The sequence below is a fragment of the Toxotes jaculatrix genome, chromosome 4, assembly GCF_017976425.1.
Source record: "Toxotes jaculatrix isolate fToxJac2 chromosome 4, fToxJac2.pri, whole genome shotgun sequence".
Classification (NCBI taxonomy): Eukaryota; Metazoa; Chordata; class Actinopteri; family Toxotidae; genus Toxotes; species Toxotes jaculatrix.
Genome location: NC_054397.1, coordinates 374175 through 400509, shown reverse-complemented (window position 1 = coordinate 400509; position 26335 = coordinate 374175). Strand labels below are relative to the sequence as shown.

At 46.9% G+C, this 26335-nt stretch overlaps 2 protein-coding genes across 4 annotated transcripts in view; both read left to right on the top strand.

The window, feature by feature from the left end:
* LOC121180168 (spectrin beta chain, non-erythrocytic 1-like) overlaps window positions 1-1988 on the top strand; it is a 36429-nt gene extending 34441 nt beyond the window's left edge. For both annotated transcript variants that reach the window (XM_041035338.1, XM_041035339.1), the window contains one exon: window positions 23-1988. In XM_041035338.1, the coding sequence (XP_040891272.1) occupies window positions 23-241 (219 nt within the window). In that variant the 3' untranslated portion in view covers window positions 242-1988. The remainder of the gene's footprint in view (window positions 1-22) is intronic.
* Window positions 1989-4801: 2813 nt separating this feature from the next.
* On the top strand, window positions 4802-26147 carry LOC121181039 (echinoderm microtubule-associated protein-like 6). Of its 2 annotated transcripts, XM_041036806.1 has the most exons (43): window positions 4802-5582; window positions 6495-6654; window positions 6734-6832; window positions 7285-7353; window positions 7450-7635; window positions 7772-7907; window positions 8437-8638; window positions 8723-8860; window positions 9438-9694; window positions 10064-10273; window positions 10481-10648; window positions 11068-11174; window positions 11256-11356; window positions 11448-11634; window positions 11711-11816; window positions 12134-12227; window positions 12461-12561; window positions 13125-13327; window positions 13510-13621; window positions 13719-13846; window positions 14013-14154; window positions 14273-14425; window positions 14510-14641; window positions 15135-15223; window positions 15315-15482; window positions 15578-15779; window positions 16013-16139; window positions 16452-16530; window positions 16603-16732; window positions 16811-16909; window positions 17336-17356; window positions 17475-17489; window positions 20612-20785; window positions 20979-21187; window positions 21284-21441; window positions 22340-22454; window positions 22880-23068; window positions 23161-23333; window positions 23444-23606; window positions 23817-23920; window positions 24479-24632; window positions 24739-24839; window positions 25244-26147. In XM_041036806.1, exons 1-43 carry the CDS (start codon window positions 5386-5388, stop codon window positions 25266-25268), a joined length of 5883 nt encoding a protein of 1960 aa, XP_040892740.1. In that variant the 5' UTR covers window positions 4802-5385; the 3' UTR covers window positions 25269-26147. The 2 variants fall into 2 exon arrangements, with proteins under 2 accessions (XP_040892740.1, XP_040892739.1); XM_041036805.1 differs by lacking the exons at window positions 17336-17356; window positions 17475-17489.
* Window positions 26148-26335: the final 188 nt, after the last annotated feature.

The following is a 26335-nucleotide window of genomic DNA, read 5'->3' as shown; positions in this document are numbered from 1 at the left end:
CGACCTTTGTCGCCCCCTGTAGGATGAGATGAGCTCCTGGATCCAGGCCATCCTGAACGCCAGCGCCATCGACCGCCCCGACACCCAGGGCAGCAACCCTGGCACGCCGGCGTCTGGGCGCGCTCAGACGCTGCCGGCCGCCGTCACGCTCACCACCGAGTCGAGTCCTGGCAAGAGAGAGAAGGACAAAGAGAAGGACAAGGAGAAACGCTTCAGCCTGTTCAGCAAGAAGAAACAGTAGAAACTAAAACTCGAGCACTTTGGTGAAACTGAATCTGGACACGCGCTCTGACGCCGCACACGTCACGTTTAGCTTCTTTAAAAACGGCTGATTTCTCGTCTTCAGCTGGAAACAACTGGAATCTGCTCCAGAGCGCGTTTTCAGACCTTTCTGCTTTTTGCTTCACGAAGGTCTTTTCACATCACAGCAGCGTTCTTTACCTGTGTGAACAGGTGAATCCGTCTCTCGCTGCTCTGTCATCAGACCTTTGTGACGTCAAAGAGGGAGAACTTTATCAGCCATTGAACTCTGACATTTCCTGTTCATCTCTAAGTAGATTCTCTGTTCGAGAACGTCTGCAGACCAAACCGTGAAAAGCTCAGATCTGTGTTTCCGCTGACTGTGAGCACGTAACGCTCTCTACATTTGTGGCCGTGATATTTCTCAGCAGCTTCAGCTCGTCTGAGAAATATCGTGGCCACGTGAGAAAACGGTTAAACACGTTGGAGACGTCACTGCTGAACAGTCAGTGACTGCGTTTGTCGGCTGAAAAGTTCGAGCGAGCAGCAGAAAACTAAAAGTTTCACCGTGGTGTGACGTCGGGTTGGTTTCTCTGTTTATTCTCAGTGCAGTTTTCTTTTCTTCTTCCTTGTTTTTTTTTTGGTTTGATGTTCCTTGTGCGTTCGGGGACGGGTCAAAGAGACAGAGCGTTTTAGACGTTGTGATGTAACAGCGGCGGATCGTTGACTGACATCTGTCACGTGTTGTCTAAACTAAAAACGCTGCTTTTGCTCTGACATTTGTTTTCTGTCTCAGCATCCAATCAGAAGCTGCCGCCGCTCTCGCTCTGTCCGTGTCGGTCCGTCGACGATGAACCGCGGATTCATCAGTGTTTTGACCAAACTTGTTCATGTATGTTGATGATGAGCCGCTGTTACGTCATATCTCTGTGACTCAGCACGAACCACACGCTTCTTTTTCTTTGCATTTTTTTAATGTTATTTTTTATTTTTCGTAAATTTTTGTCATTTTTCTACTTTTTTGAAGCAGGTCTGGGTTATTTCCTCAATTTTGTGAGGGTGTCTTTGAGACAACCTACATTCTTCCTCTGCCGTTGAGAAATTGGACCAATAGTGCATTTTACTTTGGTTATTATTTTTACGTTTTTTGTCTTCTGCCACTCCACGAGCTGTATAATGTAAATGTCCACTTGCATGCTTCGTCAGGTTCAGAGCGTCGCCTGAAAAATTCACCTCTCTCATCTTTAAAATCTTTTTCTTTGTTTTTCTTTGGTTCTAATTTGTTTCAGATCCTTCTAGTTCAGATAATGAAGATTAATAATGAAGATTAATATGTATAATAAACACTAAAGCGTGGATGTTTAATGGTGGACGTACTTCCCGTACTGCAGACAGGGGGCGCTCAGCTGTGGAGGAGGGAAGGTTGCTTGCTTGTCGTCGGCTCTTCGCACCGCGCTGCGTTCAGATTTTCTGCTCTTTGATACTCGTGTTGCTCTCGTCACTGTATATCTATTGTACTGAACATGTATGGAAGTTAACGCCATCTTATGCACAATCAGAACTACATCTATAGGAATGAAGAAGCTGTTTAAGGCCGAATATTTAAACAGAAGTTAGACCATAAAGGCTTTTCTCATGTATGAAACTGCACCTGTAGACTTTAAAGCTCGCTCTCTCTCTCTCTCTCTCTCTCTCTCTCGCTCTCTCTCTCTCTCTCTCTGTCTGTGCGATGTCATTAAAGCTTTTAAACTTTACACAGCAGCTGTTTGTCTGCTCCGTCATTCCTAACCTTCAGAAACAGATCATCATTTTAATGACATCATGGATTATGGATAATTAGCAAAGCGGACTCCTGCCACAGGGCCCCAGACCTCCAGGAACCCCAGACCTCCAGGAGCCCCAGACCTCCAGGAGCCCCAGACTTCCAGGAGCCCCAGACTTCCAGGAGCCCCAGACCTCCAGGAGCCCCAGACCTCCAGGAGCCCCAGACCTCCAGGAGCCCCAGACTTCCAGGAGCCCCAGACCTCCAGGAGCCCCAGACCTCCAGGAGCCCCAGACCTCCAGGAGCCCCAGACTTCCAGGAGCCCCAGACCTCCAGGAGCCCCAGACCTCCAGAAGCCCCAGACCTCCAGGAGCCCCAGACCTCCAGGAGCCCCAGACTTCCAGGAGCCCCAGACTTCCAGGAGCCCCAGACCTCCAGGAGCCCCAGACCTCCAGGAGCCCCAGACCTCCAGAAGCCCCAGACCTCCAGGAGCCCCGAAGTATTTCACTGTGATTTCAGTGGATTTCTGAGTTTGGATGTTTCTGCAGTGTTGAGTTAAAGGGAACAGTCACTGTCAGGCTGACTGAAGAATTACAGAAAACCAGTGGGGACAGTAAATACCATGATTATCATAATTACCATAAATCCCACCCACAGTAAACCACAGTGCTCCGGCCTCGGCTGTTGCCTCTGGTCGTCAGAGACGATCTCTGCAGGAGCAGGTGGATCTGGTTCTGCTTCAGATCTGATCTGAAGTCAGTTGGTCTGTAAGTTAATCTGCAGCAGATGGGACTCCAGATGGGGAATCCTCCTGCTAGCTGTTAGCCGGTGCTGCCTGGACTCTTTTTTCCTGCATTAACATGACTGCAGCAGAATCTATTTTGGCACTCCTGGCTCTCCATACGGATATTAATCAGAAACACAAATTATTATCAGTGTCACATTCTGAGATGTTTTCATTTAATTTATTTCCTCTTTGTTTGTTTCGGGTCTGCTGTCTCGGTCTCACCTGTTCCCGCCAGCAGCTAGCACATGACTACGCCTCCCATCATCCACTGCGGCCCCTGAGCTCAGTCCGTGATTCATGAAGCGACTGCGCTTAAATCGCACCTGACTCGACGCTCTGACAAGCGGGAAGCTCGCGGAGGTCAGCACGAATGGGACCGGAAGTTTGGGCTTTGGCCTTCAAAATAAAATGGTGCAACGTATCGTTCGAAAGGGGTCGGAATCAGTTTTCAATAAATCACAGGTTTCCCCAGAGTTTGGTGTCTTTAATGACAGACACAGACGGACAGAGACAGACACAGGCAGACAGAGACAGACAGAGACAGGCAGAGACACACTTAAAAAGAAGCCCACACGAGATGGTATTTTACTTTGTAACAGTCATAACAGGAAGTGTCGGTGTCCATTCTTTCCGGTTGACGCTGTCGATGATCCCTGGGAGTCCCGTTAATGTTCCGACTTTCCTTCATCGTTTTCGGTGTTTCTCCGGTTGTTTATGAGCCGCGGAGCCGCACGGGTTTTGTGCCGGGCTGTCAGGGCTCTCCGCCGGCCTGCAGGAGCAGGTGCAGTCGGTGTCGGACGGCGTGGACGCGGGCTTCCTCCGGGCTTTGGACGCTGATTGACGCTGATAAATCGGCGCTGTAATCTCCGGATTTCAGCTGGAAACAGCGAACAGACGGCGCAGGAATCCGCGGAGGGATTTTCTGCGATTTCAGCCTCAGATTTACACCGAGTGTCGCTTAGTTTGGTACCGGGACTGACCGAGGCTCGGCCCGGATAACCGACAGAGGACACCCCGCTCGTTTCATCACCATCAGCTGATTTTCGTGTTTTTCATGTCCCTGCAGCAGCAGCGGAGACACGGACATGTGGCTCCAGCACATCAGCTGGTTTTTCCTGTGACCTCTGCGAACGGAAGCTTCGTGTTTCAGGGACATTTTCCTCCAAAGCTTCAGACCGGATCCTGGAAGCGTTCAGTGGATTTCCCGGGCTCCTGCCTGTGAGGAGCCTCCACCTGCTCCGGGTGGATGAAATGTTGGAGGCTGATCATAAAAGCGTATTTTAGACACCACACTGTAGCAGCTCGGTGCAACAGCGGGTCCAAATCAGCGTTTCTCATCATTTGTAGTCGTTTTTAAAAATTTACCTGTTTTCATTTTCTCCTTGAAACTGAGCAGAAGTTTAATCTGCAAACATCAGTGATGATTTAACACATTTCAGAAATATGTTCTGGTTCAAGTTTAACTGCAGGTTTACTGTGACTTTACTGTAATAACAGGAGTTTTTACTGTAGCCCAATAATATTCAACAAAATCACCAGTTTCTATGCAAAACGCTGCTGCTCTGTTTTTCCTGTCAGGATTTATGAATCTCTTCTTTTATAAACTGAGCGTTAAATTAAAAAGTACATTTCAAAAACATTCTCTGGAAACTGCAGAAAAGTTAAACTGAGCTTTCTGCAGTGAAATCAGCTTTTACTGTCGCCTGATCAACAAAAACTGATCATTCAGAAATTTCTGAACTAAATCAAAACATTTTGAACATTGATGAAATTTTCCCGCGCAGCTGTGAAAAACAGCAACGATCCCAAACTGTCACGGAAATACTCTGAAATTCTAAAAACATAATTAATATGTTTTTTTTTTTAAAAATCAGATGAACGTTTAACTGCAGCTTTAATTAGATTTGATTTTACAAAATAAAAAATATCTTTCATTTTTTGACCAGAACTTTATATTTGGATTAGCCGCTAAAATTAGCTGCTAAAATATTTTAACATTTCATATCCGCAAAAAAATTAGGTTTCGTTTTGTGAAAATAAAAAGCTGCTCCTGTAGTTTTCCTCCTGTCGTTTCTAAAAACTCGCAGTTTTATCGTCAGTACGACGTCACGGAAACATTAGACTGAAACAGGAACTTTAACCGGCAGTTCAACATTTTGTAGCACAAACATCAACAACGTGTAGCTCTGATAAACACACACACACACACACATATACAACTCAACTCTGCCTTTACACTTTAGAATTTTCAATTTGAAAAACTAAAAGTTTAAACTCTTTAATTTGTTTTGTTGATGAATTAATTATGTTTGAGGCACAAACTTCGGCTGAGTTTCTAGGAGAAGCTGCAGTTTGGAATTATGGGAAATGTGGTTGGATGTTGCAGTGATGGACTACAGGACCTGTCAGCGTTAGGACCAGCAGCACATTTGGAGGGACAGGTGTTCGTACAGGAGAGGATTCCGTAGCAGATGCTACGTCCCCATCGAACCCGACGGAACCTGCTCAGAACGGATCAGAACTCCTGCTTCACACGAGGACGGCAGCTTTTGTTTTTGGTGGAAGCTTCATGTTGAATCTCCAGCTCTGAGGGAACATGTCTGATAAGACGGCTCCTCGCTGCCAGCTGAGGCTGGAGTGGATCCACGGATACAGAGGTCATCAGTGCCGAAACAACCTGTACTACACTGCAGGGAAGGAGGTGGTGTACTTCGTGGCCGGGGTGGGCGTGGTCTACAACACCCGAGAACACACCCAGAAGTTCTACCTGGGACACAACGATGACATCATCAGGTGAGGAGATGTTCCTGTTAGGCAGAACTTGTCCTCAGAGAATCGGCTGGTCAGCTGACTGAGGCTCTAGTAAAACACCCTGTCCGGGTGCATTATGGGAAATGTAGGATCCGGTGGACACGCTGAAGCTCTGGAGGAGCGATTTAAATCTCAGGGCTGATAAGGACTCGGAGAGACCTGCAGGTGTAGCTGCAGGTGTAGCTGCAGGTGTAGCTGCAGGTGTAGCTGCAGGGCTCTCTCTGACCCGGTTCAGCAGCTCAGAGTCAACCAGAAACCAGAAAAACAAAATGGAGGATTAGTTCCATCAGCTGCTGCTCAGGTTCTTTCAGATTTTCCACTAACAGTAAACATTTACTGCAAACAGCCAGGTCCTGAGTCGGAGGAGTGTCTGACCGATCCACCACATCAGCCAGACTCACCGCCGGCGGTGATAGATGGAGGCGGGACGTGGGGGTTGGAAGTTAAGTCCCATGGCCTGATGGGAGCTGACAGCCCGACAAAAACCGATGACGAAGACGAGCTGATGAAGCTGCTGACTGAGTGCTTAGTGCTGCTGAGTAGCTGTATCAGTCTGAAGGGTCAGAGTTCAGTCCAGGTCTGTGGGCGTACATCGGTCCTGGATCTGGAGTCGGATAAATAAATCTGTGCAGGTCACAGGTTATGGAACGGTTATGGTTTGGTTTGGTTTGGTTTAGGGAAAGACTGAGATTTGGTTGAGTACTTCATTAAGGTCAAAGGACCTTCGTCGTCATGGTTACAACAATAAACACACAGTTAAGGTTGTGGAGTGGCCTCTTGTGTTTTGTTGTTCCACTGTCAGTCTTGTTTTTGAACATGTTTAACACCCCTCCACCCCACCTCTGCCTCCACCCCCCCCACCTCTGCGCCCACCCCCCATCTCTGCCTCCACAGTCTGGCGATCCATCCAGATAAGATCCAGGTGGCAACGGGTCAGGTGGGTAAAGACCCGTACATCTGTATCTGGGACACCTACGCCATGCAGACTGTGTCCATCCTGAGAGACGTCCACACACATGGAGTGGCCTGTCTGGCCTTCGACTCTGACGGACAGGTGAGACCACGCCCCTTCCGAACAAAGGAAAATTTCATGGATCTTTCTTGACTTTCGTGATTGTTGTTGTTTGTCGCAGCGGCTGGCGTCGGTCGGTCTGGATGCCAAGAACACGGTGTGTGTTTGGGACTGGAGGAGAGGACGAGTCCTCGCCACAGCGACGGGACACTCAGACAGAGTACGACTTCTCATTCATTCACATTTGAAGAGAAAGAATAGGAAAGGACCTGTGAAACAGTGAGACAGGAGATGGATCCAGCTCCGCAGACACAGGCTCTGGTTCTTTCCCTCTTTAACTGACAGTTAAACAGAACCATAGATTGTTCTTCAGAAAACAGCTCGTGTTTTATTTTTTCATGTCGTTTAAAAAAAATATTTCAGGTATTTAAAAAAATATTAAAAATGTAAACATTTGAAACGATCCCTCCAAAGTAAAATATAAACACGTGAAAAGTCCAAAATTAATACAATGATTTCTCATCAATTACAACATGTTTCAGGTGGAAACAGACCAATCAATCAGCCACTGATCAGGTTCCGTGTTGATCAGGTTCCGTGTTGATCAGTTTCCGTGTTGATCAGGTTCCGTGTTGATCAGGTTCCGTGTTGTATTGACGAGTTTTCCTGCAGGTCTTTGACGTGGCCTGGGATCCGTTCCAGTCGAGTCGGCTGGTCAGCTGTGGAGTCAAACACATCAAGGTGACTAACGTTTGATTTTCACAATCACTGCTTTAAAGATGAATATTACTCTAATGATAACGGACAGACTAAATATATAAATATATATTCCTGTAGTTCTGGACTCTTTGTGGGAACGCTCTGACTCCGAAGCGAGGGATTTTCGGGAAGACGGGCGACCTGCAGACCATCCTGTGTGTTTCTGCAGCCAAAGACGAGCTGACGTACTCTGGAGCTCTGAACGGAGACGTTTACGTGTGGAGAGGAATCACTCTGATCAGGACCGTACAGGCCGCACACGGGGTAATAAAAAACACAAGCCGCAGGAATCCTGAAGACAAAGCAACAGTTTATGAGGGGGCGGGGCTTGGTGAACAGTCAGTGGACGTGTGCAGCAGGGCTGATGGGAAATGTGTTTTTTATCTACCCTGTTGTCCAGGCGGGGATCTTCAGCATGCATGCTTGTGAGGAAGGATTTGCCACTGGAGGACGAGACGGCTGCATAAGACTGTGGGACATCGATTTCAAACCCATCACCAAGATTGACCTGAGAGAGGCCGAGCAGGGATACAAAGGTCTGGACCTCACCATGCATGTCAGACCAAAACCTGATGTTTAGCAGATCCACCAGATGCCCGACCTGGAGTTAGGTCCCTGGGAGCAGGACCTTTGTGGGAAGTCAAAGTAATATGTAAAGAGGAATTGTTCAGATTTAGTACGTAACTTGTTCAGGGATTCCTAAAATCTGGACAGCAGTTGGGGTTTATGGGGCCAGAACTGAGGAGGGTTGGGAAAATCCTGACCTGGTTTTGGACAGGTTCTGACATTTTCCTGGGGTAAGGTTTCAAAAACCTGGACCAGGACCCGATTTTGTTCCCGTCCTGATGAACCTGAAAGTGTTCCATGTGCTTTCTGTGGGGTTGTTGTTACGGCCCTGCCTGGTTTTCACCCGACACTTCCCCCACGCGGGAGTCAGCACTTCTCAGAGGCTGCTGAAAAACACTTCAACACAAATACAAAAATAATTTGCTGCTGTTCAACGTTTCCTCGCTGACAGTCGGTCTGGTCTGGTCTGAATGCAGTCAGGTGTGTTTTCTGTTTCAGGTCTGTCCATCCGCAGTGTATGCTGGAAGGCTGACCGGATCCTGGCAGGGACTCAGGACAGCGAGATCTTTGAGGTCATGGTCCGAGACCGGGACAAACCGGTTCTGCTGATGCAGGGTCACAGCGAGGGCGAGCTGTGGGCGCTCGACCTGCATCCCAAACAACCAGTTGCTGTCACCGGGAGCGATGACCACTCTGTCCGGTCAGTTTGACCCACAGAACAGCCACACCACACCTGCCAGGGGATTTATTACCTGAGTTTATCTCTCACCTGTCTGCCTCTCAGGCTGTGGAGTCTTCCTGACCACACCCTGCTGGCTCGCTGCAACATGGAGGAATCTGTTCGAAGTGTTTCCTTCAACAACGATGGCTCTCAGCTCGCTCTGGGCATGAAGGACGGGTCCTTCACTGTTCTGCGTGTCAGGTGACCTCACTTATGCGTGTTGATAGTGAACTGGTTCATCCATTCATTTGTTACTGTGGATACATTTGTTGCCCATTAATTGACTAGTTGGTTAATGAAATGGTCAGTTTGGTTTGCCAGAAGTACAGCCCTGAACAGTTAGCTGCAGTGGCTAATCCAGGGAGCTAATGTCTGTGTTTCCCTTCAGTCAGACTCAGAACAAGACTTTACTGTATCTTTATGTAAAACTGAAAGCGTACGAGCACTGGCTCCTAACCTTTCTTTTTATGGACCAAGAAGCACAAGCATAGAGTCAGAGAGTCTTTAATCAGTATAAATTAGTTTGTCATCTGTATAATTATGAGTCACTGTTATTATTTTTCATAAAAAGTCCTGATGGAGTCATGTAAAGTCAGAGAGGACCAGTGATGGAGCCATGGGGACCTCACATCATGTTTGTCCATTTGGATGCAGAGTTGCTGTTGTTTGGTACCCGAGTTCAAAGACAACCAGACCCTGTACCTGTAAATAACTGGACTGACATTTAAAGACGATTTCATTTGCTTATGAACGTGAGGTGACAAACATGTTTCCTCAGGGACATGACGGAGGTTGTACACATCAAGGACAGAAAAGAGGTGATCCACGAACTGAAGTTTTCTCCAGACGGCTCCTTCCTGGCAGTGGGATCAAACGACGGGCTGGTGGATGTCTATGCTGTTGCCCAGCGCTACAAGAAGGTTGGTGAGTGTAGCCGCTCCACCTCCTTCATCACCCACCTAGACTGGTCAGTTGACAGCCGATTCCTGCAGACCAACGACGGCGCTGGAGAGCGGCTCTTCTACAGGATGCCAGGTACTGACTTCATCTCCTGAGATTCACAGACCAAACAAAACACTGAAACTCAGTTTGTTTATTTTCAGTAGTACCTGAGATTTGACTGACTTGTCCTGAATGGGGCCTGATGTGGGATTTAACCAGTTTAGACTGGGGACCCACTTGTTTGGGCCTGATGCAGGACCTGTCTCTCTAGGCCTGGGACTTGACTCTGGACCTACTTGTTTAGCCCAGGGTCTTGACTTGTGACTTACCTATCTTGACGCTGGTCTTGACTTGGGGACTTTGCTCCCTTGGGACTTGGGACTCCTGACTTGGAACTTGGGACTTACTTATCTCCTGAATCAGTAAACTCTTGACCTTTTATCCTTTTCCTGTGTCCTCCAGCGGGGAAGCTGGTTCCTAAAGAGGAGGCAAAGGGGATTCACTGGATGACTTGGACGGGTGTGGTCGGGGCTGAGGTGAATGGCATCTGGCCCAAGTACTCCAATGTGACCAATATGAACTCAGTGGATGCCAACTACAGCAGTGCTGTGCTGGTGACTGGAGACGACCTCGGCCTTGTCAAACTCTTTAGGTTCCCCTGTCTGAAGAAAGGTCAGTCTGACAAACAGCCTGATCGTCTTAGAGCTCAACCTGGAGAATGTCTCCTGGTACCTTTTTAGTAACTCAGGCACTGTTTCTTTCAGGTCTGAATTTAGTTCTTGGGCCCAAAATGTTGCTCCATGTGAACTCTTTCTGATGGAGCAGAAACTTAAGTCTTTGGTCTTCCTCTGTAAACTCTGCATCTTCCTCCTCAAACAGGAGCCAAATTCAAGAAGTACATTGGTCACTCTGCCCATGTGACCAACGTTCGCTGGTCCCATGACCTGCAGTGGGTTGTCAGCACCGGTGGCGCCGACCACGCCGTCTTTCAGTGGAGGTTCCTGCCTGAAGGTGTCATGAACGGTGTCTTGGAGCCCCTCCTTCAAGGTAAGACCAAGATTTACCACCTTCACTTACCACAGATAACGATGGCCCGGCACTGGACCACTGACTGTCCTGGAACGACCTGATGAGCTGTAAACACCTAAAGCTGATGAGGTGTTAGACCTAAATTTACCAAGTTACCAATGAAGACTCCTGTAAATCACTGTTTCTATCACTGTTGTTATCAGACCTGTTACCTGTCGAAGCGTCCTGAACCCCAAACACATCAGTGTGCGAATGTGTGTGCGTGTTCGTTAAAAGAGTAGAAAGTGCAGTGTGAATGTGTGTGAATGTGACTGTGGTTTGAGTGGAAAAGTGTTTTTAAGGTTTTTAACCTACATTTCTATTTGTTATCCTCATATAATCATATAACCCTCACTAATATACTGTTGATAAAGTTTTTTTCTGGTTACTGTCTTCAGAGGGTTACGCCGACTCCAACAGCGGAGAGTCGGACTCTGACGTGTCGGATGTCCCGGAGCTGGACTCTGACATCGAACAGGAAACTCAGACAAACTACGAACGTCAGGTCACCAGAAAAAAAAACCGCTGTCTGATGCTGCAAATAATCTCTGATAAACCTGTCTGACTCACCTGTCTCTGTCTGCAGGTGTATAAGGAGGACCTTCCTCAGCTGAGGAAGAAGCTGATTGGTTCTCTGAAGCGGCAGAAAGCTCCGGAGGAGGGGCTTCGTCTGCAGTTTGTTCACGGGTAAAGACAAAAACACTAAACTATCCATGAAACTGTCAGTGCAGCTGAGAGCATTCTGAAAACTTTGTCGTGGCGGTCCTGTTTCCTGCAGGTATCGGGGCTTTGACTGTCGTAACAACCTGTTCTACAGTCAGGCGGGGGAGGTGGTGTACCACGTGGCCGCCGTCGCCATCGTCTATAACCGGCTGCAGCACAGTCAGAGGTTTTACCTTGGCCACGATGATGACATCCTCAGCCTCACAGTCCACCCGCTCAAAGACTACGTGGCCTCCGCACAGGTACGCCCAGCCAATCAGAGCGCAGCAGGTTACTGTCAGGCTGAGTCCATTTCTGATTGGCTGTCTGTCTGTTCAGGTGGGCAGAGATCCGCCCATCCACGTCTGGGACATCCAGACCTTGAAATGTCTGTCACTACTGAAAGGACACCACAGCAGAGGAGTGTGTGCCCTGGAGTTCACAGGTACACTCATCCCCAGGTTCCTGACCTGTTATCCCTTCATCACGTCAGTCAGTGAAGCACTATTTTTATCCATGCTTCACCATTTGTTATCCCCACCTTTAAAACACTTTGGTGATCCTCAGTCGCCATCAGCAGTCAGTGAAGTCTCAGTGGTGATGTGGTGATGAGCACTGTGCCTCCTGTCTCCGACTCATGTCTGTCTGTCTCTCTGTGTCTCTGTTTCTCTCTCTCTCTCTCTCTCTCTGTCTCTGTGTCTCTGTCTCTCTGTCTCTCTGTGTCTCTCTGTCTCTCTGTCTCTCTGTGTCTCTCTGTCTCAGCTGACGGGAAGAGTTTGGTTTCAGTGGGAATCGATGATTTTCACTCCATCGTTATCTGGGACTGGAAGAAAGGAGAGAGACTGGCCAAGGCCAGGTACACACACCTGAATTCAACCTGACTAACACACACAGCTGAATACACACACCTGTACATACATGTATTTATGTTACAAACACGAACGTGTCTGTCAGGCTTTAAAGAACTGTATGTTCAGGCCTCTGTGGCCTTGATCTACGCTGTAGATTCTGTGGACGAGGTTTGACAGACGGACTAACGTCTGACGAGTCCCTGAAGCTCTGTGACTGAACCCCGCCTCTGTCCTGCAGGGGTCATAAAGATAAGATCTTCGTGGTGAGGAGTAATCCCTTCAGGATGGACAAGCTGGTGACTGTGGGGATGAAACACATCAAATTCTGGCAGCATTCAGGTAAATGCAGCGTTCGTCCCACTGAGGACATGAGGAGAGAGGAAGCAAGGACATGTGACATATGTGTCTGATGACAGCAGCACAGCTGTTTCACAGCTGGACGTTCAGCATGAACAGCTGTCCTGCAGTGGTTAATGGTTGGAGAGCAGTTTCCAGTACAGCAGTGGTTTTTCAGTCTCTGCGTGTTTCCCACAAAAAACATCAGACAAACATCATATGCATTATCCTGTAGGTGCACTGTTCTCAGATCAGACAAAGCACAGCGTGGAAATGAGGAAGGACGGTCCAGTGTGTCCTCAGTCCTTGGTCCTCAGGGCCGACGGCCTTGGTCCTTCAGATGTGGTTTAAAACTTCAGGAGGTCACAGAACTTTGATGTTCATCGTGCTGGAAAAACACCAGCATTAATGATAATAAATCAATCAATCCATCATAAATAATAAAATGAATAAACCATTTTTAATGAATGAAGCTGAGAGTTTGCTTCCAGTCTTGGCGCTGAGCTTGGCTAAAGATGTCCTCTCTGATTAACACCATCCAACGTTCTTCCATCCTCGTCCTGCAGGGGGCGGTCTGACATTTAAACGGGGTATATTTGGGAACCTGGGGAAACAGGAGACGATGATGTCGGCGTGTTACGGTCGATCTGAGGACCTGGTTTTCTCCGGAGCCACAAACGGAGACGTTTACATCTGGAGAGACACAACGCTCATCAAGACCATTAAAGCCCACGACGGACCCGTGTTCGCCATGTGCTCCCTGGACAAGGTGACGCACCATCCGTCCACTATCCGTCCATCCATTCATCCATCAGTCCATTCATTCTTCCATATTTACGAGCATCTGAATCTGATAAACAATGGTTTGGATTCTCTGAAGATCAGATCCTGAGGATCACACATGATGTTTTCTGTTGTTTGTTGTTGTTCTGTGTTGCGTTCACTGTCCAGGGTTTTGTGACGGGCGGGAAGGACGGCATCGTGGAGCTCTGGGACGACATGTTTGAGAGATGTTTGAAGACATACGCCATCAAGAGAGCTGCTCTGTCTCCATCATCTAAAGGTCTCACACACCTGTTTCAGATTTTGTGTCTGTCTCCGTACTGTCCCACTTTCTTTCTTCTCTGTTCTGTTTGGTTGATTTTGTGTTTTTGGACCAGGTCTGCTGCTGGAGGACAACCCGTCCATCAGGGCGATCACTCTGGGTCATGGTCACATCCTGCTGGGAACAAAGAACGGAGAAATCCTGGAGATCGACAAGAGCGGACCCATGACCCTGCTGGTGCAGGTCAGTCTGACAGAGACAGCGGTCATTGTATGAAGATTGTTCATGTGTGGAACATGAGGTTGGTCTGTTGGACCTTTCACGTCTCTGCAGGTGTTTTCTGGAGCTTCTTTCATTTCCCGCTCACTCGGAGATAAATATGACCTGTGTGTGTCTGTGTTGTGTTCAGGGTCACATGGAAGGGGAGGTTTGGGGTTTGGCGGCTCATCCTCTGCTTCCTGTCTGCGCCACCGTCAGTGACGACAAAACTCTGAGGATCTGGGAGCTGTCGGCCAATCACCGCATGGTCGCCGTCCGCAAACTCAAAAAAGGTGAGACAGGAAATGAAACGACAAACGGCATGTTACTCTGTTACTCTCAGCTGTTTTAATGTCTCACCTCTGTGTCACCTGTATGTCACCTGTGTGGTATCTGTGTGTTACCTGTCAGGTGGGCGGTGCTGTGCTTTCTCTCCTGATGGTAAAGCTTTGGCGGTCGGCCTGAACGACGGCAGCTTCCTGGTGGTGAATGCCGACACTCTGGAGGACATGGTGACTTTCCACCACCGCAGAGAGCTCATCTCTGACATCCGCTTCTCCCAAGGTACCTGAAGATCACCATATAGGTGTGACACAGGGTGAAGGCGATTGGTTGGCCAGAGATGAGTCACAGCTCCATGTGTTTCAGATGCTGGGAAGTACCTGGCCGTGGCGTCCCATGATTCCTTTGTGGACATTTATAACGTCCTAACCAGTAAGAGAGTCGGCATCTGTAAAGGAGCCGGCAGCTACATCACTCACATCGACTGGGACTCTAGAGGTGGATACACTCACACACCTGTGAACACACCTGTACTGATGCTACACTAACATGCTAACTGTTGGCTGGAAACAAATGTTTTACCTGTCAGTAGCTGAGCGGCTGCAGCGTCTGAAAAATCTCAGCAGCTATGTAACTGTGATGAAGTTTAGCTCAGACAGTCGTGTTCCTGACAACGTCTCCTCTGAGTTTTCATGTGTTACCATCAACATTTACACCTGTCCAACACTGCAGGTCCTCACAGGACACCTCACTATAGCACAGTAACACAGTAAACAGCAGCATGGTGCACTAACAGATGTTAGCCGAGCACCATGTTTGATAGCAAGCTTAAAACCAAACACCTTTAACAATACAGACTAAATGTACATGCTAACGTGTGAGTGGTACACACACCACCCTCAGCCTGAAACTACGCACAGTTTAAACCCTCAGACTCTCAGCAGAGTGACGGTCATGAAGTCTCGTCCAGTCCTGATATTTTCTTCTACAGGTAAACTGCTGCAGGTGAACACTGGAGCTAAAGAGCAGCTGTTCTTTGAGGCTCCACGAGGACGCAAACAGAACATCAGCGTGGCCGAGGTTGGGCTGTTTTATTTCCTTTATATAACATTCGATGGATCATCAGGGTGTTTCTGTTTGTCCGAGCACATGTTTGTTTATGTGTTTCCAGTTTGAGAAGCTGGACTGGGCGAGCTGGACGTCAGTTCTGGGTCCCACCTGTGAGGGAATATGGCCGACGCTTAGCTTCGTTAACGCCGCCTCGCTCACTAAAGATCGCAAACTGCTTGCGACCGGAGACGACTTTGGCTTCCTCAAACTGTTCAGCTTCCCGTCCAGGGTGAGAGTCAGTGAAGGAAACCCACAGGGAGTTTTACTCTGAATCCGTCATCAGCTCACCGTTTCTTCTCATTCTGTTTTATGTGAAATCCTTAGGGCCAGTTTGCAAAGTTTAAGAAGTACGTGGGTCACAGCACCAATGTGACGAACGTCCGCTGGTCCAATGATGACTCCGTGCTGCTGTCAGTGGGCGGGGCTGACACAGCGCTGATGATCTGGACCAGAGAGCCGCCGGGGCACAAAGAAAATAAAGCAGTGGACAGCGAGGAGTCGGATGATGACACCGAGGAGGACGGAGGTAACACGGCTGTCAGACATGTTTACAGAAGTACGGGGACTAGCTGCAGACTGTCAGATATGACACCACCACAGTGTTGTCACGGTGATGGACAGGTCCAGGTCCAGCTGTAGGTGGCACTCTAACATCAGCCAGAGGAGCAGTAAGTGTGCCTCCACCTGAGTGACAGGAAGGAGGGCCAGAAGACTTTCAGTGTCAGAGGAAACAGGTCTGACATGGACTTGTGTTTTCAGGTTATGACAGCGACGTGGCCCGGGAGAAGGTGGTGGACTACGTCACCAAGATCTATTCTGCCAGCATCAGGAACATGTCAGGAACCAAACCTCACCTGCAGCACAAAGAGCTTCCTGTGGAGGAGAGGTACCACCAGCACAGTCTGACACTGACTGACTGATGTGGAGCTTTTGGTCTTGAGATCTGGAGCCTAAAGGAATTTTTTAAAAGTTAAATTTGACTGAATTCACAGATAAATAATAAAGTGAGTGAAACAGTTCAAATGAGCGTAAAAATAAACAGAACTTTCCTTTAAACTCCAGTGAAAAACTCTGCTCTGCTTTAATTAACTGACAGTTATTTGTTGATTCATTGATTTGTACCTTTGACTCTGCACAGACACACAGTCACTTAAAGGATCAGCTGTTTCTGAGCCCTGTCACTGCTCGTCCTGTACAGGCCTCCTGTGAGTCGAGCTGCTCCGCTGCCGGACAAACTGCTGAAGAACAACGTGACCAAGAAGAAGAAAGCGGTGGAGGTCAGTAACAGGTCAGGCCAGCACCAGTCCACTGACCCTGGACGTCTCCTCAGACAGCTGTTTGTTTTTCAGGAGCTGGTGTTGGAGCACGTGTTCGGCTACAGAGGCTTTGACTGTCGCAACAATCTGCATTACCTCAATGACGGCGCTGACATCATCTTCCACACCGCCGCCGCCGTGGTGATCCAGAACCTGTCCGCCGGTCAGTGAAACGCTCAGACTGAGCTTCTTACTGTAAAGGTTGCTGTGGATGTTACACCTCTGCTTCCTGTCCCGACAGGAACTCAGAGCTTCTACCTGGAACACACTGACGACATCCTCTGTCTGACTGTCAATCAACATCCAAAGTACCAAAACATCATCGCTACCGGACAGATCGGTGAGTGACAGGAAGTCAGCGCGGCTCAGGGATTCACGGAGCACACACACGCCCAGTGAATCCCTGAACAGGTCTGTGGGGCGAACTCATCCCAGGTGTTCGTGTTAAAGTGACCGTGAACATTTCTCAAAATGCAGATCAACCTCACAGAGACGTCACACGAACGATTCCCTGCTGGCCTGAAAAGCAGCTTTGCAAAATTTGTCAAATTAAAAATGATTAATTTCCCTCGAGTCTGAATACAGAGACAGAGGAGCCGGGACCGTGCAGGAGACGACCGACTTTTTATGCATCTGAATATAAAACTTTATTTATTGTATTGATCATCATGTTGTTCTCATGCATGTGACCTGGCTGCTTTTTTCCCATTGCACTTCTTTTCTTTTCCACTGCTTCCTCATTGTCACCTCCTCACCTCATCACCAGGTGACATCACTGACCTGCCAGGTAAGACTCACCTCTCTGCAGTCACTCATCACTGATCCATTCACACACATGATTCTGTTCACACGCATGTGGAGCAGACGGCATTTAACCTGTTGGTGTTGTTACTCTCGGTGTGTAGAGGCGGAAGTGTCTGGTGAGTATCAGCAGTCAGGTTCATGTTCAGGTCTGGTTCTGTTTGTAGCTCGCCCCCTCACCACTCTGTCTCTCAGAGACCATGTCCACACTCATGTGGATTCAGATGAAGGGGTTTGTCCTTCCATTCACACTAAACCAGCGTTTTCCACCACTGGAAACTGGACTTTTCAAAACCAGTGATACCAGTTTTAAAAACCAAACTTCTTCTTCTTCCTCTGACTCTGTGAGCTCTTCTTTTTTAGACTTTTGCAGCCAACATTACAAAAATCTTGATCTTGCCATTGAAAGCTTGGATGAGACCCAAAGGAGGAACCAGCCGTATACATCCAGCCCCAGTCCCTCCCAGACTGTGCCTCTCATCCATAGTGCTGTTGGGCAAAGAAATATCATGATCTGTTCAGCATCGCACAGAATCATCGACAGTTTGTTTCCATTATTTGGTCTTATGAAAACAGCTGGGAGTTTAATACTCAGAACACATGGTAACAGCTGAGCTGTCGCCATGACAACTAATCAAACTTTATCCAGACCTTGAGATATAGTGAAGCTAGAACGTGGAACTTAATATTATTTTGTCAAGTTTGCCAAACAGAGTTAAACTCAAAGGAAAAAATTCTACAAATGGTTGTTTTTGTGTCTACATTTGGACTCAAGGTGTAAAAGACAGTCTGAAAACATTAGTGTGAATGGAAAACCTTCATGAACTGTGTTTTCAAATGTCTCCACATCAGTGTGAGCATGACGGAAGAGAAACTAAAGCAAGTCGGACTGAGAACAAAGCCTTGCTTAGGGCCTCGTATCAGCATGTTAAATTAGCTGAGCTAGCCTGGGTGGTTTCTGTGATGTCTGTACTGTTTGTGGTAAGACTGTGATTCAGAGGCTGCTACACGTTCTCGTAGAAGCTGGACTTGGATCTGTCTGATCTATGCTGATGATACGTATCAGGGCATGAATGTCAGGCATGTTGACACTGTTCTTTATCTGCTCGAAACACTGCAGTGATCCTGTTATATTAACCCTCTATCGTCATCATCACATGGGACAATCTGCCTGCCTGTCCAACACTTTGGTCCAGAGCAGGACGTTTGAGGAACTGTAGATATTCATGATCCCCAGAGGATGAATTCCAGCCATCCAGCCATTTTCTGTACCACTTAATCTGTCAGGGTCACAGGGAGCTGGAGCCTATCCCAGCTGAGGATAGAAGAAAACATCTAGAAGAAAACAAGAAAACATAAAATAAACCATGAGCTTTTTCCAGTTTTAAGGGAAAAAACACCTGTGTGTCATCAGCGTAGAAATTTTGTGGGATATTTTATTTTCTAGAAATAAACCCTGGTGGACATATATGTTGTGTAAACACAGTAGTTCCTAATACGAAGCCTTGGGTACATCACACGAGACAGGAGAACGGGGACAAGTCATAACTGAAAGTGATCTGTCTGCTCAGGATGTGAGTGTTGTTGTGTTTTAGTGCTAAAGTTTCAGCAGCATTGTGACCTGTGGTTTGGATCATCCCAAAATACGACTCCATTCAACTTGCATTGACTTTAGATTTCAGGAGAAAGACATCCTGTGTGATCATGGCCGGAGGAGTTAATACTGTAAATGTGTGAATACCGAAGAAGCAGTTTGATTCTCCCAACTCTGAATCCAAATCCCAGTCACTTTATAGTTCTGCTTTGTTGAATCAGCATGTCACTACCAGTCCCCACCAACCTGGAAATACTAACTGATCCATAGAGGTCCCATATTTCAACACTTATAGTTCTATCTGTTCTATAAAACTTCTGCAACGGTGTTAAAAAAATGATTTGATTTGATTTTCCCACTTTCCCGAGTTTCTCTTTCTATCCCAGACATGTGTAGAGTTTGCTGTGAGGTGGAAGTAAGCGCCCACCACACTCACTCTGATTGGCTCAGCAAAGATCAGCTCACATGGCTGCAGCATCGCCAAGACACATGTACAGCTACATTCACGTACCGTTAACCCAGCTCTGCACCAACCAGCGCACCTTTCTCTGCCATGACAACAGTCACACCACCGCTCCCTCACTCTCGCTCACCCACTCACTCACTCACTCACTCACTCACTCCACAAGTTCACTGTTAGCTGTTAGCCTGCACACTGCAGCTTGAATGGAAGGGGTACCTAAAACTGTCAAGACTGTCCAAAAAACTCTCCATAAAAAACACAATTAAAACCCTTTTTCTCAATATGGGACCATTTTTTATGAACTGCTCCCCTGCTTTCCTACCTCCTTAACTCCTGAATCTTAGCTGGTTCCAATGATACTCAGCATCTCCACTCCTTGGCTCCTCTGGTCCATTTCATGTTTAGTTCAGTGGTTTTTTTGCTCAGTCCATTGGTTCCTTCTTTCCTTGATGTTTTCTTCCTTCATTCCCAGACTGTTTGGTTCTTTACTTCTAATTCTTCTACTTTACTTCCTTGGCCCATTAACTCCTTGATTCCCTGATTCGCTGTTCCTCTGTTCTCGGTTTCTTGGCTTTCTTACTACCTCCGGTCCTTGAACCTCTGTTTGTTTGCTTGTTGATATTGTGGATCTTAGGTTCTTTGGTCCTACCATTCCTTAAATCCTTGGTTCCACAGTAGCAAGGATGCTAATGACCTCACCTGTTCTACACCTTAGTTCCTTGGTCACTTGGTTCTTGGTTCCAGGGCTACCTTATGCCATTAGGTCCCAGGCAACACAGTTCCTGGTGTCCTTAGGATCTAGACACTTCATGCCTTGATTTCTTGGGTATATTAATGCCTTTGGCCCTTGATACTATAGTGCCTGGGATTCCTGGTGTTGAAACAATGTACTGTGGAAACAGTGATTTTAATGACTAAGGTAAGTGGTTCCACAGTTCCTAGGATGGTCCTTGCCATCTCAGCACCTTAGTTCTTTGGTCCTGGTACCTTGGTTCTTGGGAACATTGGTTCCTTGCTACTGTGACCCTTAGCTTCCTTGGTCCTGTGGTTCCTTGGTTCCTGTGCTACCTTAAGGCCTCAGGTCCTTGTGTCCACAGTTCCTTGGATCCATAGGTCCTGGGATACTTGCTGCCTTGGTTCCTTGGTTCTTCGGCTGTTTCTACAGTTCTGGTGTCTTCTTTCAGGCCTCGCCCCATCCATCCATGTGTGGGACGCCATGACAAAGCAGACGCTGTCCATCCTCCGCTGTTCCCATGTGAAAGGTGTCGGCTATGTCAACTTCAGCGCTACAGGAAAGCTGCTGCTGTCTGTAGGAGTGGATCCTGAACACACCATCACAGTGTGGAGGTGGCAGGAAGGTACCAAAGAGTCTTGCGGCTTCTGAAGGACAAGAGGCTGTAGTGTTTTCTTAGGAGCACTTTTTGAATAAGGTGCCCTGGTGCTGTAGAATGAAGGGTTAAACAGTCTATACAGACAACGCAAAGCATACAGAATATTACTGTGAATATACCATGGAGGGGCATCTAGGCTAAGTTCTGTCCTCTCTGCCAGGCACTAAGGTGACCAGTAAAGGTGGCCATGCTGAGCGGATCTTTGTGGTGGAGTTCAGACCAGACTCCGACACCCAGTTTGTGTCTGTGGGAATCAAACACATCAAGTTCTGGACTCTGGTTGGAGGTTCGCTCATATACAAGAAAGGGGTGATCGGCTCAGTGGAGGACGGCCGCATGCAGACCATGCTGTCTGTGGCCTTTGGTGCTGTAAGATAAACTCTGACTCACTTCAACTCAAAACAAAATATATAAATCCGGTTTTGCGGAATTTGTAGTAGGTCAGTTTGTATTTGTCTTGTCCAGAACAACCTGACGTTCACTGGTGCTATAAACGGAGACGTATATGTGTGGAGGGAGCACTTCCTGGTGCGGGTGGTGGCGAAGGCGCATAGTGGTCCGGTCCTCACCATGTATACTACCCTGAGGGATGGACTTATCGTCACAGGGGGGAAGGAACGACCGTGAGTACTCAAAATCAACATTCTTCTTGAATTTGTAAAGTACGATTCAGACAAGCAGTGTCTTTTCAAATTTACAGTAGTGCTCAGGTCACACTCAACACATCTGTCTCAGTAACTGGTCATTAACAAGTTGACGTCATAGACTGGAGGTAGCCAGTGATAGACAGACTCCACAATAGGAAGCATCAGCAAATCAAAGCTAAGAGTATCCAGCATTGGCTATGAACTCCTGTTCTAGCACCAAAGACACTGGAAAGACAGAGGGTGCTGGGACAGATTCAGTACTTTTTTGGTACCTATAGATTAACATAACACAAGAGTTACATTAGATTTTCCATTTTCAAATCAGTTATTGTGGAGATGTTTGTGTGCCTCAGCTTCTTCTGGGGTCACTAATAAAAACAGCTGACAGCTTGTCCAAGCCAGTCCCATCGCTGAGAACAGTGGATTGTCAATTACCACACAGCAGGTGATAATGAGGTGCTGCCAGGTGTGCTGGGTCCCAGAGGCAGGTAGCCAGGATTGATCATTCAGATCATCTAGCAGAGGATGAGAAAGAATCTTGACAGAAATAGTGATACTGGACTTAGGACTGGGGGTGAGGCCTTATCTGTATCCCCACAACTTCTGTTGTAGCAGCTGCTAATCATCCCAGAGTCCACCTGGTGGATGGTCCGCCCTGTAGATGGGCTGGCCCTCTGTCAGGTGAAGGGTGTGGTTCTATTGGACACAGAATGGGGTTAAGGCAGATCCTTTTGGGACTCCACCACTCCTGGAATGTCTCTGCAAGAATTTCCTGACCTTACAGTATGTTGATGTGAAACGATAAATGGGACAGAAGTGCATAAAATCTGAATCATAAAATTAAGATCATGATGTTTATTGGTGTGTTTCACAGAACTAAAGAGGGTGGCGCTGTGAAGCTTTGGGACCAGGAGATGAAGCGCTGCCGTGCATTTCAGCTGGAGACTGGCCAGCCAGTGGAGAACGTACGATCTGTCTGCAGAGGGAAGGTACGAGCATCAGATTATAAAACCAAACTCAAACATACAAGTAGTGTAACTGATAGTATTGCAGATAGTATAACACTGAATTTGTGAGGAGCAAACAAAATATAACGCAGCGCTTTAATGCCCACAGAGCAGCTCCTGGCATTGTTCTGATCATGTCTTCTTGGTGACTCTTCAGAATATTAACGTGACTTTGATGAACACACAAATTTTTGCCTTTTCGTTCGCCTGGACACATCAAGATGTTTTTATGAAGTTGTTCCAACAAGTTTTAGACACATTTAAGAGACTTTTCAAAGTATGGTAATGTGAAAAACAAAAGAAATTCTTACATTAATGGTGAAATGATCTTATAGTATCTTGATTCCTGTCACTGGAACTATAACCTCAAAGTTTCTGACACGTCTTTTTCATTCGTGGTGATCCAGGGTAAAATCCTGGTGGGAACCAAAGATGGAGAGATCATAGAAGTTGGAGAAAAAAATGCTGCCTCCAACACCATGATCAACGGACACACTCAGGGAGGGATCTGGGGTTTGACAACACACCCTTTCAAAGACGTCTTCATCTCTGCCAGTGATGACGGAACTATCCGAATATGGGACCTGGCTGATAAGGTTTGACAGTTCAGTTGTCCTGATCGACCTTAAATGGTATCAGATCAAGAAAAGCATTTGTACTTCTTCTCCTATCTTGTTTTCTGTGTTAGAAACTCCTTAACAAGGTGAACTTGGGTCATCCTGCTAAGTGCACCTCCTACAGCCCCAACGGAGAGATGGTTTCCATCGGCATGGAGAATGGAGAGTTCATCGTCCTGCTGGTCAACTCCCTCACTGTCTGGGGCAAGAAGAGGGACCGCAGCGTCGCCATCCAGGACATAAGGTATCAGCCTTGACAGATATTAGAACATTTGTTGGGACGTTGGCTTTTAACTCTTCTGTGTTGTACCTCAAACAGCTAAACACATTTTTGGGGATTTCTTTGTGGTTCAGGTTCAGTCCAGACAACCGATTCTTGGCAGTGGGTTCAGTTGAAAGTGCTGTGGATTTTTACGACCTTTCTCTTGGACCGTCCCTCAACCGGATTGGTTACTGCAAGGACATCCCTGGCTTCGTCATCCAGATCGACTTCTCCGCTGACAGCAAACACATCCAGGTTAAAAAGACTGAAAACTTACATTCACTCTTACCTGATGTTCAGTCATGACCCGAGTTTCCTGAGTCAGTTTGGGTTAGTTTGGTGACAAATGCAGGTTTGATTAGTCAGTGCTGTGACCTCTGACCTTTAACTAATGGCTCAGTGAAAATATTTAATCGGAGCATCAGTTAATTGACTAAAACATAAAACTCCTCATTTCTATTGCAGGTGTCCACCAGCACCTACACCCGGCAGGTGCATGAAGTTCCCTCTGGGAAGATCATAACGGAGCAGCCTGTTATAGAGAGGATCACCTGGGCTACCTGGACCAGGTGAGGCTACTCAACAAATGCAAAATGGGCCTGATGCTGTGATATACTGACGATGTGTTAACATACTGTTGGGTCTAAGGGACATACTGTAAAGCTTAGGGGCTGTACTGTGGTGCTAAGACACAGCAGCATCTCTGCCTGTTTTACATCTGTAGATTAACTGTTTGTTTTATTCAAGACAATTTCCAAGTTGTCATCAAGGTTAATGTGGTACAACTATCTGTAGATCCCAGAGAGCCGACAGGACATGATAGGACTAACTTTATGCCTTAGAGAAGTAACTGTAGAGCAAGAGGACTAACTTCAGAACCAGTTCATCTGCATGTAGAACCAAAGAAACAAACTGTAGATCTTAGGGGATCTGAGGGGCAACCTCATCTGAAGGAACATACTGAAACTGTTAGCAGAGAAAAATACCATAAAGTCTTGGGAACACATTGTAGAAGTTAAGGAACACACTGTGGGACGTTTAGAACATATTGTGGTTCCACAGAAATATGCAGTGAGGCAGTAGAATCACCCAGATATTGATCACAGTGGCGTTCTTTGTTCTTCCAGCATCCTGGGTGACGAGGTTCTCGGTGTTTGGCCTCGGAACGCTGAGAAGGCGGACGTTAACTGCGCTTGTGTTTCCCACGCTGGTGTCAACCTGGTGACAGGCGACGACTTCGGCCTCATCAAGCTCTTTGACTTCCCCTGCTCCGAAAAGTTTGTAAGTGAACCTCACATCTCGATGTCTTCTGAAACTTCAGTTTGGATGAGTCTCCGGCTCGTCTCTGTCCACCGGGTGACTTCGTCTCCTGCTGATCTTTTCACAGGCCAAACACAAGCGTTACTTCGGTCACTCTGCTCACGTGACCAACATTCGCTTCTCCTGTGATGATAAATACGTCATCAGTGCAGGTGGCAGCGACTGCAGGTGAGACATGAATTATACCGAAGTTCTCAGGCTCAGGTTCGAACAGAATCAGTCAGTGAAGATACAGAACCCTAAGAACAGGAGAGCACCTTAGACATTTAGGAAGAGGTTCTCTTTCTCTTATTAATGTCCATTCAGGAACACGTTTGTATGTTTTACTCTGTGTTTTTATTATTCATCGCATCATCAATGAAAACATTACAACCAATTTTACTGCTCTTGTAGTTACTGCTCTTGACCTGCAGGGGGCAGAGCTGTGGTGACCAGGTCCATGTAGTGTTCACAAGACTTACTGGAAATAAACAAGTAGAAATGTCAGCAGAGAGAAGAAGAAGAACAGGAGCAGGTTTCGACTGTGATTCAAACAGTTTATCTTCCGTCTCTTCCTGTTCTCGTCCCTCCAGTTTATTTGTGTGGAAATGTCAGTGAGCTGCCCACAGACCTCTGGAGTCCACCTGAATCCTCCGCTGGAGTCTCCTCTTCTTCTTCTCCTGTGATGCTGCACTCACCTGACGCGTCAGTCCCTTTACCTGAAATCACACAGGAAGTCTGAACATGGCCTGCAGCCTCTCAGCGGACTGGACTGGACTGACCTGGGCTCAGAGCTTCATGCTGCTGTGGGATCAACCCTGTGACATTTCTGACTCTGGTTCTGTCTTTTATTGTGACGTAATTCTTCTTGTACATTCAGATGCTTTTAATGTGAAACCTGAGAGAAACCGTCAAACGTTTGTCGTCAAATTTGTCGAAAAAACACGTGAGAAAAGTGCAGTTTGCAGTTTTACCTCTTTAAAGAACTCGTAGCTGTTTCATGAAGCAGTGTTTCATCTGTCAGTACGTGCCTTTTTCTCAAACTCTGACCAAACATTTGATACAACTTTATTTAAAATTGTGGTGCTAAGAAACGTCATCATTTAGGGCTTTTCCACATGTGGATGATAAATACTCAGTGTATTGTATGTTTTTGTATTTCGTACTGTCTGAGGATGATAGTGATGCAGTAATATTTCACAGGAAAGATGGATCTTTGATCCCAGTTACTCAAAGCGAAGGTGTGAAAACTGAAAATAGTTTGAATAAAACTTGTTTTACAAAATCAAAAGAATTCTACCTCAGAATATAATAAAATGAAACGAAGAATTGGTAAATTAAGTTTAGGGTAGAAAATAAATATTTATTAGAATTTAATTTTCAGTGAGCGGGAAATGACAGAGCATGGACGAGTGTTACATCCTTTTCTGTCCACGTGATGGCGCTGTGTTTTCTCTGTATTTGTCTGTTGTGGAAATAAAACGTGAGGAAACTGAACGCTGCTTTTTAATGAGTGGATTCAAAGCCAAACCAAAATGCTCTGAATTATTTACCGTGAGATCTGTTCTGTGAAGAATCAACACAAGATGTTTAAAACCCAGCGCCTTTTAGGATTCACGAACCTCCACGTCCAAACTTTTTTTCCAATAAAAGAAAGGAATAAAACTTTGGTTGAACTGGTGACA

Coding starts and splice junctions, on each gene's coding strand:
- LOC121181039 (XM_041036806.1), top strand. CDS start 5,386: ATGTCTGATAAGACGGCTCCTCGCTGCCAGCTGAGGCTGGAGTGGATC. Junction 14,642..15,134: donor CATCGACTGGGACTCTAGAG/GTGGATACACTC, acceptor TTTCTTCTACAG/GTAAACTGCTGCAGGTGAAC. Junction 24,633..24,738: donor TCCCCTGCTCCGAAAAGTTT/GTAAGTGAACCT, acceptor ATCTTTTCACAG/GCCAAACACAAGCGTTACTT.